This window comes from Anneissia japonica, unplaced genomic scaffold (assembly GCF_011630105.1).
Source record: "Anneissia japonica isolate Jap-2015-1 unplaced genomic scaffold, ASM1163010v1 scaffold275_len1219475_cov178, whole genome shotgun sequence".
NCBI lineage: Eukaryota > Metazoa > Echinodermata > Crinoidea > Comatulida > Comatulidae > Anneissia > Anneissia japonica.
The window spans coordinates 95,195-111,313 of NW_022752912.1; the positions used below are offsets into that span (position 1 = coordinate 95,195).

Below are 16,119 nucleotides of genomic sequence, written 5' to 3' on the forward strand. Positions count from 1 at the left end.
GAGGTCCCCGATGGGGGGGGGGAGCCGGTGGCCCAGACGAAGTGTCAGATTTCCCCGATGAAAGCAAAGTGGGCGTGGTCGAGGTTCGATTAAAAGGTTCCGAAAGTGGTCCGACAATTTAGGGGTTTCAAGGGCTTATTTAATCGATTTTAGAGTCTACTAATATGTAAAAAATACATATAATATTTTTTTCTCCCAGACGAATTGTGCTTTTTTCCCCGACGGGGAATTTCCAAACGATAGCAACGCCCTCCAGTCTTTCTTCATTTTTCAATATGATATACCACCGTCATACCGAGCTTTTGGCGTTCAAGGCGTAGCCTTCCACAGCGGCCTAACAATTAGAGAAGGAATATTGAAGCAACCAAAACAATACACCATGTTCAAACAATATTCTTTAAATTATGTTATTTAATCTTAAAATTAGGCCTATAAGCTATGTTGTTGTTACTGTAACTTACCATAGAATGACCAAGATAATCCGTTACATTTTCCGAGACGTAGATGAGTTTTCCATCACACTTTACAACCATTAAAAACCCGTTTACAGCCTGTCAATAACGAAAAAGTTTTGAAGATACTGTAGGCCCAAGGAACAGCGAAATTTAATCGTTCCCTGGTAGAACTTATACTGCCTGTGTTAAGCTCATACGGTACACTTGTAAAATAAATATTAGATTTATACTTATGGACTTTCCTATATGTTCGTTTTGTTATTTTATTTAGGCACACAACAAATGCACACATGACTGTCAGTAGGATATATCATTTCCACAAGACAAACATACACACACGATGCTTTATACAAGTAAATCTCAATATGAGGTTTAGGGACTGGAGTTGTTTTAGTCGTTAGAAAAAAAAATCCTGCAACGCTGACAGGAACTAAACCCCTGATTGGAAGGCAAGCCAAGCTGTTCAACTCCATTCAAGCTCCAAACATACCGGTTTTTTTTTTTGTTTTGTTTTTGTTTTGTTTTTGTTTTTGTTTTTGTTTTTGTTTTTGTTTTTTTACATCATCATCCATTTAATATATGTACGCATTCATTATTTAAGATTATATAGTGAGTTAACTAACCTGAGTAAAATCCACCGGCGGGACCCAACATGGCTGACCATTAGTTATTTTGAATCCTGAAACCAAAAATATCCATTAAGTACCTACCAGAAACCCTTACTGACATCGAAATATGAGGCGCAGTGAAACTATACTCTGTAGACTGTGTTGTGTCTACAAATGATATTGATGATTATGATTGTTAATGTTATTATTTTATTATTATATTGTCCTACTTAGAAAAACATATAGAAGGCATATGGTATTGCAAACGGAATATTTATAGTATTTTAGTTAACACGCCATCGTGTTGGGATTCAATATTTCGACATTAATTATGTCATCATCAGGAATCATTCCTGTCGAAATATTGAATCCCAACACGATGGCTGCATTTCAATACTTATATTATGTATTATACTTTCTTATCTGACATTAATCAGTGGACCTTTCGATTTTTAGTTAACACAGTTGTAGTTATTTTTATTGGTTACTATTATTGTTATCATCTTACTAAATCTTTACCACTGTTGTTAATTACCTAATGATGTAAGTCTCAACTTAGTATGTGTAGTCAAGGCATCCGTAACTTTAAGCCTATTGTCTATTCCGGAAAACGTAAAAATTTAGACAGACGGAACTGAAGTGGCGACGAAGCTAAATGAGAATCGTGTTATGCTTCAAGAGCCGTCTACCTGTTTAAGTAAGCGGTACTCGAAGCCGAGCGACAATAAATGATTTAATGTAGACAAGTGCAATATTTGCTTTAAGTTAAGTACTATCAATTGCTTTGATTAATGCTGTATTGGGAAAGAGCCTACTTAGCCATCCGTAAAACGTTAACATGTAAACAAACATTAGAACATAATGGGAGCATACCGGTTTGCTTGATATGTTGGCCCTACTCTAAAATTGAAACAAAGAATTTTATTAGTATGCAGTTAGTCATAACTAGTTTTCGTACTTCTAACAATTTGTATAAATATTATCACAATACCAATCAAAATAATAAATGCATTGTTCTTATCAATATCGTTACGTACAGTAAACTGTTGCAATTTATACACAACTCTCAATTTCAAATCTCAAATCTCAAATTCACTTCCCTCTTGCAAGAATTTGAATCATTGTTTAAAAAAAAGAAAAGATAGGTCTGAAAATAATAAGACTTATATTGAAGAGTTCATAGAGGAAGTGTAAAGCGGCCGAACCGGAACTGCCGTTTGACTTTCTGGCGATGCGGCGATGATGATGATGATGATGATGATGATGACTATTATAAATAATAATGAATTTCAGTCCGGGCCCCGACCCCTAGGGAGCTGAAGCCACCCCTACCCCTTTCATAAGGTCCTCGATGTAACACCTTGACCGACTGTATGACACATATTATAGCAGGCCTTTATCCAGTGCCGGATGACAGGGGGACCTGCTAGCCAGGGGCCCCCAGAAAAATTTGTCAAATAGTTCTTAAAATGGAGAAATTTTATGTCTGTTTCCAACAATCTAGAGGTGCCATAATCATAAATGTTCTTACCTCAGCCCCAACCATGGTGGGGCTAAGGTGGTATAGATCCTCCATCTGTGAAAGTCCCTCCTTGCCCCATCAAATTATTGGATTAACCGCCAATATCATACGATGACAAATCCCCATGTCACGCCATTGTGAATGATAATGATCAGGGGCGGATTTAGGGGGGGGGGCGGCCCTTTTGGGAGGTAAGAAAAGAAAAAAAAAAGAAAAAAAGAAAGAAAAGAAAAAAATGATAGCCCACAACGCCTCAAATGTTATTTTCCGGCGTCTAGAACACAAAAATGGACCCCCTAGGACATTGTTGTCTCGATCGGCCCAAATTTCGGCCCCCACTTTCGCCCCCCCCCCCTTTGGACATCTCCGGATCCGCCCCTGCTCAAGGACGGTATTTACAGCGAAAAAGTAGTAATGAAGTTACTGATAACATTTTCATGATGTTCTGATGATAAGTTTTTGTTTTTTTTTCCGAACGTGTCTCAGGCATGTCATGCGCCATTAAGAAATTGCATCAAACCCATTTTGACATTGGTCTTATTAAAATAGATTTAGGCATAAAATAAATAAAAATTTATTTAGCGTTTAATTAGCTGACGTAAATTATTGCATGCTTTAGTTGTATTTTGTAATATTTTTGTACTTCTGGCATATTTGGAGGTATTTTGACATACAGTATATTGAAATACTGAAGATAATCCATATACAGGTCTCCCTCTGAATTACAGAACCCTCAAATTAAGGACCGCCTTCAATTAAAGACAATTTTCTGTGGTTCCAGATTAGCCAAGTCTTTTATCTTTATTGTTTATATCATCTTTATCATTTGTTATCATCTAATCAACACCAGTGGCGCTGTATCTCCATATATAAGTTACTTTCATGTGATTTACTGTTATTCATTGCGTATTATACGCAATACCATGAGAAAAAAAAAAGAAAAAAAAACGTTTCCTAATGGAAAAAAACAAAGGATGAGCGCTTGTCCTCATAGCTCAGTTTGTAGGTCTTGTGTTCAAATCCCGATGGAGACATTCGTTTTTCTCAAATATTTATTATCATATGTATTGTTCTAATTAGAGACCAACGCTGCTTAAGACCATTAAAATTCCAGTCCCAAAAGTTGTCTTAATTGGAGGGAGACCTGTAATTGGTGATACTGGAATTTTATAAATCTAAGTTCCACTTAAAAGTACTATCGGCAGTGGCGGATTCAAGGGGTGGGAAGAAAAGTTTTCAAAATTGTAATAAATTAGAGAAAAATGAAAATTACATTAAAATTTTAAGTCTGAGAGTGTCATTTCCGGCCATCTAGAGGTGACATAATCGTAAATGGGACTGAGGTGGTATAGACCCTCCATCTGTCGAAGTTCCTCCCTGGGCCCCTCTATCTCTGGATCCGCCACTGATTGGTACTTTTCATTGACTTACCTGCGCTGAAAAAGTTACCTTTACGAATATATGCACATGTCAGTGACATAATGTGAAGGTAGGACAGTCGAGACTTGACGGCATCATGAAGCGGCAACATATCCCGAAGCTTCTGTATCTCGTTGTTGATCAGGTCGCGGCGACACTTCGAAGACGTACCTTCAACACGCATCATTTTTGACGTCTCCACTCAGTTATCAACTTAATATCTTACAACTGATCTAATTGTTCATCTATTGAAAAACAGCTGTATTGTTTTGCTTTTGTAAAATATCAGTAGTAATCTCATTTGCCTGGAGTTCAATATATCTAAATATAAACTCATAAAAACTTATGCCGAATTTCTTCCGATCAATGCCATCAATGAACGATGTTGTTATAAACCCGTGATGCAATAAACATTTAAATATGCGCGCATGTGCATTATTCTTTACACAGTTCTAACCAATCATTGTTCGTACATTAATTAATATAAAATGGTATGCATGTGTTTGTAGGCCTATGGTGTGATTCGTAAGTATTACGTATTACATTCAGTGTTGAACATACAAACCGGAAAAAGAAACGTCAAAAACGTAACGAAAATTAAAAAAAAATAAATTGTAAGGTAATTCTACATAGATGACAGAAACCAATCGGAATAGTGGGTAGGGCCTAATTACTAGTCGTTATTTAATATATAGAAAAATATATAGGCCTACGGAATGTACCAAGCTAAACAGCGTGAACAAAAAAGAACGCAGAGTTTAAATTCATTATAATATAGGCCTTTAACTAAAAATTAGAACTACAATAAATATATAGTCTCAGGCCTACTCCTCACCAATTAGCAAACGGATAAATAATACTTTTTCAAATTGCAATACTAGCCTATTCGTTGCAAAAATTTTCCTAGTAAAGTCTGTTCATCAGCAAATCGGTATTATCTGAATCAGTCTGATTGGAAGCTGATAACTAAAGCACTTACTAGACTATTAAAACTGTTGTATGCCTATTATAGTCATGATGTGCCTATATATGGTCATGATGTGCCTATATATGGTCATAATGTGATGACATCATCACCATATTTAGGCATGTCAAATGTTTTTGTCGAGTAAGATTTGATAGTCTGGACAGGGTTTTTTTTATTTATTTATTTATTTATTTATTTATTTTTTTATTTTTATTTTATCCTAAATGATATTCAATATTATAACGGAATCCCAGTGGCGGATGTAGAGAGGACGAGGGGCGTAGGCCTACGCCACCCCCTATTTTTGTTTACAAATTTCTTTGAAATCGTAATTTCAAAATAACCATTCCCAAAATTAAAATTTGATCAAACATAACCAGCTCAAATTAACGAAGGTGCTAGAGCAGCTATTCAATGGGAATCGCACACCCACATAGGGCTCTGCCCCGCCCCAAAGACACTCGTGCCACTTGCACATCCACGTCCCCGCACCCTTTCATAACAGGCTGGATATTCTTACCCTTTCTCCTCATGTTTTACCACAGACCGTATCATAATACCTTTAACCATCATACTATATCTTTAATTATATTAAGACGATCGAATTAACCAATGGAATATTCCCCTTCTTTGCGCACGACCAAAGCATTTACTTTACGACGAATATGTTTTGGTGATGTCGCAGTCTCTAATTATGTTGCATATGATCGTGATGTGGTGATTAAAACGAAGTGCGTTATTGGTAGGATCTCTCAAAAACGATTGCTAAACACTCTTGAAAAAAACAAGAATATTCCAGGATTCACTGATTTAGAAATAAGTCAAGCATGTGATGCAATTGGTAAAGCAGCAGGCTTCCAATCGGAAAATCAGGAGTTCGAATCTTAATATGTACATACTGATATTTATTGATGAGTGATAGAAGGTCGATGAATCTATTTGTCAAAAGCACGGTAATGTGTATTATAATACTAACAGACTGATACATCTGAGGTCTTAGGCCTGTATTTTGTTGTCAATTTTATGATGAATACAATATAATTTTAGTTATATATTTATTTACGGAATTAAACATATATCTAAATATGGAGAATAAGCCATGTTCAAAACGTTTGGAGTAGGCCTATATACTCGGTTTGTCGCAGCTCATCAAAGGGCGCTCAACCACACTCACTGGGGCTACCCCCGTGACCCCAGCGATCTGTGCGGCCACAGATTAAGTCCCACCAGTCTTCAAAATTCTGAATCCATCCACCAATGATTGCTTATTTATTTATTAAAAATTCGTCACAATACATATTGTATTAATAGTAAATGAAATAAATATTTTGTTGCTTTTCATTACTTTAATTATTCCAGATAATATTACAAAATGCGCATGACTATTATTACTAATATAACGAACAGGCCAATAATATCAGTTGGTATTAACAGTGTGGATGCAGAACATAAAAGATAATTGAAACATTGACTTTCACAACAAGTTTTATTCCATTAATATGAAATTATTAAAAATACAAAAATACTGATTTAAGAATTTTAGTTCTATAATCAATGTATTATTATCTTGATGAGTGCTATCTTTTTAAATACATTTTAGGAAGCTAATTTTTACTAAGATCAACATGAATTCATCCGTCAGATACGTACACATGATTATTAATAATGATCATTTTACAAACGACACCGAAGGCAGTGGCAGAAGAGTATATTACTGTTTTCCCAGTGGCGTATCTAGAAGTCTTGAAATGGGGGTATTGATGGGTTAGCGTAAAAGTGAAGTGGGGGTGAGGGCTCAGCTCTCTTATACACATCTAGATGTGTATAAGAGACAGACTGGGGAGGGGGCGCGAGTAATTTTTGGAGGCGCATGCACCCCTAGATACGCCACTGCGTTTTCCCCCACATTAAATATTAAGGCTTCAGAGAACGATGATGATTCTTCGGTCAGTTCCAATGCGGTTTGGAAGGTAAAGAAACAATGTATTTTTTCCTCAATATTGTTTATCTGTAATCGTTCGGATTTTGTAAGCTTAGCCACTGAACTATCGGTCGGTTGTGATTATTAACTACATCGGTCCAGTATTCAAGCTCCTCACATGATGAGTCCCAGCCAAGTTCAAACACACTTATTCTGTAATGTATTATTATACTTAGTTGCTAGTTCTTCAACTATTATTAAGTTATTTATGTATATGTTCTATGGAAAACATAAATGGAACAAGCAATCAAGTATTAAAAAAAACAGCCACAAGTAAATCAATAATATTGCCATTTTCGATACAGGTCTCCTTCCAATTAAACACCACTTTTGGGACCGGTTTTTCGTGGTCTTTAACATCTTTGGTTTTTAATTAGAATAGTAAAAATAAAAGACATTTGTTAATTTGGGACCACAGAAGAGTGGTCTTAATTGGAGGAGTGGTCTTTAGTTAGAGGGAGACCGCACTGCAATCCTTACCATGCCTATCACGTGGTTACTTTTCACCATGTCCTTGCTCATTAAGCTGATGGTAAAACGTACATTATCCATGTTTACATTTCCTGGAGGAACAAGAAACACAATCTGTTCAGTCCATTTGGGCGTGCTCGTTCCTTTTATCATCTTTGTCCTTTTCTTTTCTAATCGCGTCTGGTAGTGGAAGAGTTCAACTTTCACAAAATAACCTACATATTATCAAAGAATAATAATGCAAATAATAATTAATTGATCCCTTATTTCTTTTCTAAAAGAGACAATTCAATTTCTATAATCAATAAAAGGGAACAAAATGTCATTCAGGATTTAGCTTCCTTTGTGGATGCAGGTTTGTTGTGCTTTTTGGCTTTATTGTCAAACTCGAATTGTATTCGAAGATGAAACAAAGAAACGAATATCTGGATGATAGTAAGGAATAAAGGAATACAAAACGTATATATAAACCATTCAAAAAGGAAGAAAGAAAAAATCCTATAAAAACAAATGGAAAATATGTGACGAGGTTGGGTAGAATATGTTTTTTTGAAATAAAAGAGGCTGACTCTTTGTATCTTCATAAACTGTTTAAGCTCGAAGTGTAAACAGCAATGAATTAAAGAGAAATACTAACAACATTTTTGCAATAATTGTGGACACTGTATATACTGTCTGTATGTGTACATCAAGGTTGCTTTCTATTTATATGCCTATTATCTATATAGTTTTATATGGCTTTTTTCTTCATTGTTGAAAATAATTTAAGTTTTATCATGAAATGTTGAAATAATTAAAAAAAAACTGTCATTCAAGATTCAATCCAGGAAATGGGGCAAAGGCACGAATATATATTTCATTTTGGCATACTACTGGCCTATATGCCTAGGCCAGTAAAATATTGCTGGCCAATATTTTAGAAATGGCTAAAGCGTTAGGAGCCCCTTTAAAGCCGAAATGTATTGTTTAAACAATTTAAATGAAAAGAAAAATAGATTTCGCTCACTAGTGTTTCCTGTTGGTTTCGGTAGGTCCCTGGCTTCGGCTATATACATGACCACTCGGAGATTGCTAGCCTGGTATACAATAGATATATGAAGATCACCGAGCTCGGGCTGTAAAATAAAAGCACAAAAACACAATCCTCAGAGTAAGGTCTGTCCAAGTTTTTGTGATGAATACCTGTGGTGTACGCATAATAAGAGTGTGATATGGATACATTTCAGATATCGTTCACATAAAACTTATGGACCTGTGATTTTTTTAAAATGTGATGTGACATCTTCATGCCGATATATGGGAGTGATTGGCATCATCAAGTAGAAAACAAAAAACAAAAACAAAAATAAATTGCATGTTTATGGGCAAATTAACACTTCAGCTTTATTAGTGCCCTGGAAAACCGTCACTGGTGACAGTAAGATCCTCGTGCGCTTGGACAACATACAGTACCTCTGGAGTCGAGTCCTGTAGTTCCATTACGAATGCCTGCCTAGTCGATAGATCAACGTCCTCCAGTGGCAACTCACAGATGCCGAGTCGATGTTTCCTTCTACCTGACGTCTCTTTGATGTAAACCTCGAGTAGAATGGTAATCTGCCAGACTGCAGAGAATGAGATTCCCTCCAGATCGAACACCTCCTGCCAATCAACGTCAGTCATCATCTTTGAGACAAAATGTAGACGTTATCAAATTGATTATTTTATTGTTGCTTGTTGTTTGTGAGTAGGCCTAATACAGGGCTTTAATTGGAGTACAGGTATACTATAGGCCTATATCACAATCAAAATAAAAGTACTTTCACTAAGCAGTTTATGTTTGAATGACTATACCGCAAATAAAATTGTGAAGGAATCAATCACACCAAGTCTATTCGTTTTACTTTATAACGCCTGTTATAAAATTAAACTTCTATTGAACGCAATATTCATCTCCTACGTTAATTAGCGAAATTGTCATTCGAAAGTAACAGCTAGGCGTAACCTGGGTGGGTAAGGGAGTGGAAATAAGGTGCCTTGGCCAAGGACACAAATAGGTGACCATCTCTATCCTTAGACTAAATTCATATTGGAACTGCCAGGAATATCTGAAAAGAAACGAAAGAAGATAGATGTAGAAACAGGTTTCTTACATTGCTGATTGGTGAATTTTTTGTTTTAAATTTCTTTTGTTTCCCTGGCAACATACAACCTCTCACAAATATCAGTGGCTGTTTAAAATGCTCTTTCTGTTTTTCGGGTATTTGAATCCTGGTTGCCTATCAAGAAAAAGAAAGCCCGGTGAACAATCAAAATATTATAAGGACTAATAGATAGGCCTATGTAACAGCTATAATAAATGAAAATTGTAAAGTACGGTATTGTTCGATGCCAGTAATAGGCCATAATCAAATTCAATACAACGTATACGGCTTGAAATGAATTATGTATTGACAACGTTACCTTATCAATTACAATCCGTAGTTTTTCTTCTTGTGTGAAATGCTCAACTGCGAAACATAATTCTGTTGCTTTATTAGTCCTACCTGTTAATATCGATAAGTATAATAAATAATTATAATGAACAATAGGCTATACAAACAATTTACTTGTTACTTGGTACTTCTATTGTTAATCTGTGTCCAAGTAGAAGCTGACACATTTTATCAGAATTTGGGTCTAATAATTTGGTTAAAATGAAATATTTTTAGCATCAAAAAAGGCATTTGAAGAAATTTAGGTATACAGTGGCGAATGACATGATATTGGTATGACCCATGACCAGCACTTGTATTGAGATTTAAAACGAAATATGGAAGTTAAGACGATTAAATATAAGTTAGAAGATATGCTTTAACAGGCTTATACCTCTAAGGATCAGAAATGCATAAACAAAGCATTCATCTAACGAAATCATTACGTTATGCAAATTTACATCAAAATAAGTTCTGTTTAAAATAATTACCAAAGCAGAGTATCGCCACCTGAGCCGATATAATTATAAATTGATATGTAATATGTCCATGCCAATCATTGTAAGAGTACTTAAATAGATGAGTAACAGTTACGCTCTCATATAATCTTCAGACTCAGTATATAATACTGGTATCTGATTACAAATTATTCTGTATTTACCTTCAATTAGCTGTAAATCTTCCATCGATGGTGCAAAAGCCCTGCATTTTATCAGAGTTTGGGTCTAATAATTTGGTTAAAATGAAATATTTTTAGCATCAAAAAAGGCATTTGAAGAAATTTATGTACACAGTGGCGAATGACATGATATTGGTATGACCTATGACCAGCACTTGTATTGAGATTTAAAACGAAATATGGAAGTTAAGACGATTAAATATAAGTTAGAAGATATGCTTTAACAGGCTTATACCTCTAAGGATCAGAAATGCATAAACAAAGCATTCATCTAACGAAATCATTACGTTATGCAAATTTACATCAAAATAAGTTCTGTTTAAAATAATTACCAAAGCAGAGTATCGCCACCTGAGCCGATATAATTATAAATTGATATGTAATATGTCCATGCCAATCATTGTAAGAGTACTTAAATAGATGAGTAACAGTTACGCTCTCATATAATCTTCAGACTCAGTATATAATACTGGTATCTGATTACAAATTATTCTGTATTTACCTTCAATTAGCTGTAAATCTTCCATCGATGGTGCAAAAGCCCTGAACGATGTCGCCACTCCCGACGGTACGCGGTAAAGTTGTTGCCGTCGCATCGAGGCCGCTGGTACGCTGGTTGTTCGCTAAAAAACGAAGGTATGATTGTCAGCTTTCTATGATTAAGTTTACTTTGGCTAAGGTTTGTAATGTTAAATACATACATAATGCACTTAACTTGATTGAAACTTATAAGTATAGCCCGTAGCGTAGTGTCGTTATTTGTAGTAAAGAATCATGTTTCAAATTAGAATGAATGATACACAATTTTGATAATCTAATCAAACTACTCATTGATATCTTGACACCATGTTTAAAATCATTTTCAATTACCTCTATAGGTCTATTCTTTATGATGAATTAGGTAATAAGAACCAGTGTAGCCATGTGCTAAAATCAATTGAAAATATTTTACAAATTAATATTAATTTACAAAGCGTCTACAGGTGAATTCTTTTTATTTTTAGTCATTTTTGAGTCATCGCCGTTGAGTCTCATTTTTTTGATGGAATGATTTTATCAATGGGCCTATATTCGAGACTATATCATAATGAATACAAATATCCACACAGCGCAATAGCTGTGCTAAGATGACTCCACCCCGGCCCCTACCCATCACCCTTATGCTTACCATCACCATTCTTGAAGCCGGTTGGTTGTAATGTATTCCGCTCATCAATATTTGTGGTTTGAAAGGAGTCATATTTCCGACAGTTGAGATATTTTCACATGAATTTGCTCCTGATAATAATGTACTTTCAGCTGTGAAAAAATCAGGAATCAAAATTAATATCGGACGAACATTTGCAATTTCCCCAAAGCTTATTTTGTTGTTGTTGCGATGTTTACTAAGTTGACACTCATCGCTATCGTAAATTTACCCACACATTGAAGAAACTAAACCTCATTAATCTTTATACTATATGTGGTTAAAAAAAAACCAGAACTAAAACATTGTTAAAAAATTAGGCAATTTTATAGGCAGTATATCTTAATTTAATCTTTGAAAGGTATTCTGTTTGTCGTAAAATTTGTAACATCACACTGAATTACCAGGGAACAATTAAATTATAATCGGCTCCCTGGAATTACTCATGTAAAAAAGATCAATAATAAACTATGGTCTTTCCATGACATGTAAATTGAAACAACGATGACTTAAAGCCTTTATATTACGAACCCGGGTAAACTAAAAGAAGGATAGAAAGTGCTGTGGTCTAGGACTGCGTTTCACGTTTTAATTTTATTTAATTGTGATGAGCCTTACTAGCAATTCGAACGGGTGTGACATCCAAACTTGATTGCGAACTGCCCGACGGAGAACGCTCCCTACTTCTGGTGGTCAGTGTATCCACAACAACGGGTGCTCGCTGGGTCATAGGTTGCAACGGTATTATGAACTCAGGTGGAGTAGCAGTAGACATTTTAACAGCTCGATTTATTTTACCAGCGTCTTCAGATGGCACACCATCTAAAAGTAACATTTATCATTTCATTAACATGTTGTTATTATTATTATTATTATTATTATTATTATTATTATTATTATTATTATTATTATTATTATTATTATTATTATTATTATGTGACTTTAATAAATAATAATAATAATAATAATAATAATTATTATTATTATTATTATTAGTAGTAGTAGTAGTAGTAGTAGTAGTAGTAGTAGGAGTATTAGTAGTAGTAGTAGTAGTATTAAAAGTAATGTTTATCACTCATTAACATGTTATTATTATTAGGTTTTAATTATTATTATTATTATTATTATTATTATTATTATTATCATTATTATTATTATCATTACTATTATTATTATCATTATTATTACTATCATTATTATTATTATTCATATTATTATTATTATTATTATTATTATTATTATTAGTATTATTATTATTATTTTATAATATATTAAATAACAGACAATCCTACAATTGTTTTAGATTATTAATTCTCATTTTGTCATAAGGGATAGTCTACTAAGTAAGGGCCTAAAATTAATATACTGAAGTCAATTCTTGTGGGCTAGTTAAAGTTTATTTTAGAACTAGATCATGTGATCAGGTCGCACTTTCTTACCCATGAGGTGTTGCTTCTCCACCTGGCGGGATTTCTTGGCGTACAGCCTCCATATGACGATGAGTGAGATAACAAGTAGGACCACACCCAAACCACAGAGAGCCCAGATTAATCCGTCAGTTGCCACTGGAAATTAATAATAATGAAATTGATATTAAAATTATTAATATTAGGCCTAATAATGAAATTAATAAATAATAACAATAGGCCTAATATTAAGTTAGTGAGGTTAATGAATAATGATATGCCTAAATGATATTAATAGTATTAATGATATAATAATAATAATAATAATAATAATAATAATAATAATAATAGTAATAATAATAATAATAATAATAATAAAAATAGGCCTATATAATAATTATTTTTTATAGTTACAGTATTAGTAATAACTATTATCATTATTATTATTATATTAGATATATTATTTTATTACTATTTTTATTATCATTATTATTACTATCATTATTATTATTATTCATATTATTATTATTATTATTATTATTATTATTATTAGTATTATTATTATTATTTTATAATATATTAAATAACAGACAATCCTACAATTGTTTTAGATTATTAATTCTCATTTTGTCATAAGGGATAGTCTACTAAGTAAGGGCCTAAAATTAATATACTGAAGTCAATTCTTGTGGGCTAGTTAAAGTTTATTTTAGAACTAGATCATGTGATCAGGTCGCACTTTCTTACCCATGAGGTGTTGCTTCTCCACCTGGCGGGATTTCTTGGCGTACAGCCTCCATATGACGATGAGTGAGATAACAAGTAGGACCACACCCAAACCACAGAGAGCCCAGATTAATCCGCCAGTTGCCCTGGAAATTAATAATGATGAAATTGATATCAGAATTATTAATATTAATAATGAAATTAATAAACAATAACAACAGGCCTAATATTAAATTAGTGAGGTTAATGAATAATGATATGCCTAAATGATATTAATAGTATTAATGATATAATAATAATAATAATAATAATAAATATTATTAATAATAATAATAATAAATGGATGATATATAAAATAAATGGTAATAATAGCAAATAACATAAATATTATATTCGTTAAAATTATGCATAATAAGCAAATCTTAAGCCACTGTAAATGTTCGAGGACTTAAAAGGTGTACTTCTGCTTCTCTGTGGTTTGGGTGTGGTAGGACCACACCCAAACCACAGAGAGCCCAGATTAATCCGCCAGTTGCCCTGGAAATTAATAATGATGAAATTGATATCAGAATTATTAATATTAATAATGAAATTAATAAATAATAACAATAGGCCTAATATTAAATTAGTGAGGTTAATGAATAATGATATGCCTAAATGATATTAATAGTATTAATGATATAATAATAATAATAATAATAAATATTATTATTAATAATAATAATAATAAATGGATAATGTATAAAATAAATGGTAATAATAGCAAATAACATAAATATTATATTTGTTAAAATTATGCATAATAAGCAAATCTTAAGCCACTGTAAATGTTCGAGGACTTAAAAGGTGTACTTCTGCCGTAGTTAAGCGGAATATGGAAGCGTTCCCCCATGTGAGTAGAACAACAGGGAAACTGTTTGAAATGGTCTACGAATAGGAGGAAGAGAAGGGGGTACAGATGATGAAGAAAATGAAGGTAAGGAGGGTCTGAAGGAAAATAAGCTCGTGGAAAGTGTGAAATCGCATCAAACCACTAGTAAAATAACAACTTACTTGTTTATGTATAGCATGCGACTACATATCTTTGAAATAGGCTACTATGAACGTCTACGGGATATTCTCACAATGCTCAACGAACGCCAATGAATATGTTGATTGTATCTGTCACTCCCTAAAAAAACTTCTACGAACTTTTACTCCATATCTGCCAAAATTTCGAAGCGATAACCGTAGAATTGTGAGACATTAGACCCGGTATTTACCACCCAATGTTTCTTCCCAAATAACACATTAAGAAATTGTGACTGTGATAGTAGAGACAAAAGTAAATTAACATAAGATTAATATCTCCCGAGATTTTTAGTGATTTATTGACCCTAGTGACTGATGTATTGACAGGGTAGTTGGACCTTGATCGAGGACAGGAACCGTACCTCCATGGCTAGACAATCAGAGGTTTAAATAAAGATGTAGGCCTAGCTATGGTTACAATTTTGCATACCACAAATTCACCTTGCAAGGTACCATGTCATAGAAACTTCATTTTTCACTGATTTTATTACGCTTACAGATTTAAACTGTTACTCGTTTGCGATTGGTAAAAAATGTGACGTACATTTTCGGCACCGCCATTGCGTGGGATTATCAGATAGATCAAATATATATAAACAAAGTTTAAGGAGAGTGTGGGTGGATTTCATCAGGTCCTGGGGCATGATCTGAAATTGGTAGGCCTATATTAATTTTTTTCTTTTTTGTATTTATATTGTACGAGCTCAGCTAGTCCACAACTCGAGGACTTTGAGACTTCAGTAAGTGCTAAATAAATCCAACTATACATTATTAATATTACCTTAAAATCAGGCAGTCCCGTAGCTAGACTTAGTAGGCCTAATACGGAGAGCAGAATTACAATTTTGAATGGGGTTTGGCGGGGGAGGGGGAACGGAGGCGGAGGGTAAACACACTCACCTCGGTCACATGACGAGCTGAGATGAAAGAAAAAATAAGAAAAGTTTTTCAAATTAATTCTCAAATATTCCAAACACAACATGTGATAATATATAATATTGCTATATATATACATACATACATACATACATACATACATACATACATACATATGGATATATATATATATATATATATATATATATATATATATATATATACTACATATATACTATATATATATATATATATATATATATATATATATATATATATATACAGTGTATATATATATA

The 16,119-nt window shown here is 33.5% G+C and overlaps 2 protein-coding genes across 3 annotated transcripts; both read right to left on the minus strand.

The window, feature by feature from the left end:
• Positions 1–289: 289 nt before the first annotated feature.
• On the minus strand, positions 290–4,356 carry LOC117122428 (neuronal PAS domain-containing protein 4-like). Its single transcript, XM_033268000.1, has 4 exons — positions 4,017–4,356; positions 1,079–1,134; positions 462–551; positions 290–334 (listed from the first exon to the last, which is right to left on the minus strand). Exons 1-4 carry the CDS (start codon positions 4,189–4,191, stop codon positions 290–292), a joined length of 366 nt encoding a protein of 121 aa, XP_033123891.1. The 5' UTR covers positions 4,192–4,356.
• A 2,451-nt stretch (positions 4,357–6,807) lies between these two features.
• On the minus strand, positions 6,808–15,168 carry LOC117122457 (synaptotagmin-7-like). 2 transcript variants are annotated; one of them, XM_033268039.1, is made up of 11 exons: positions 14,927–15,168; positions 13,181–13,306; positions 12,360–12,563; positions 11,724–11,854; positions 11,058–11,178; positions 9,866–9,948; positions 9,556–9,681; positions 8,876–9,088; positions 8,430–8,538; positions 7,433–7,638; positions 6,808–7,095 (listed from the first exon to the last, which is right to left on the minus strand). In XM_033268039.1, coding segments are annotated over exons 1-11 (1,440 nt in total). In that variant the 5' UTR covers positions 14,928–15,168; the 3' UTR covers positions 6,808–6,975. The 2 variants fall into 2 exon arrangements, with proteins under 2 accessions (XP_033123930.1, XP_033123931.1); XM_033268040.1 differs by lacking the exons at positions 13,181–13,306; positions 14,927–15,168 and adding an exon at positions 13,895–13,925.
• Positions 15,169–16,119: the final 951 nt, after the last annotated feature.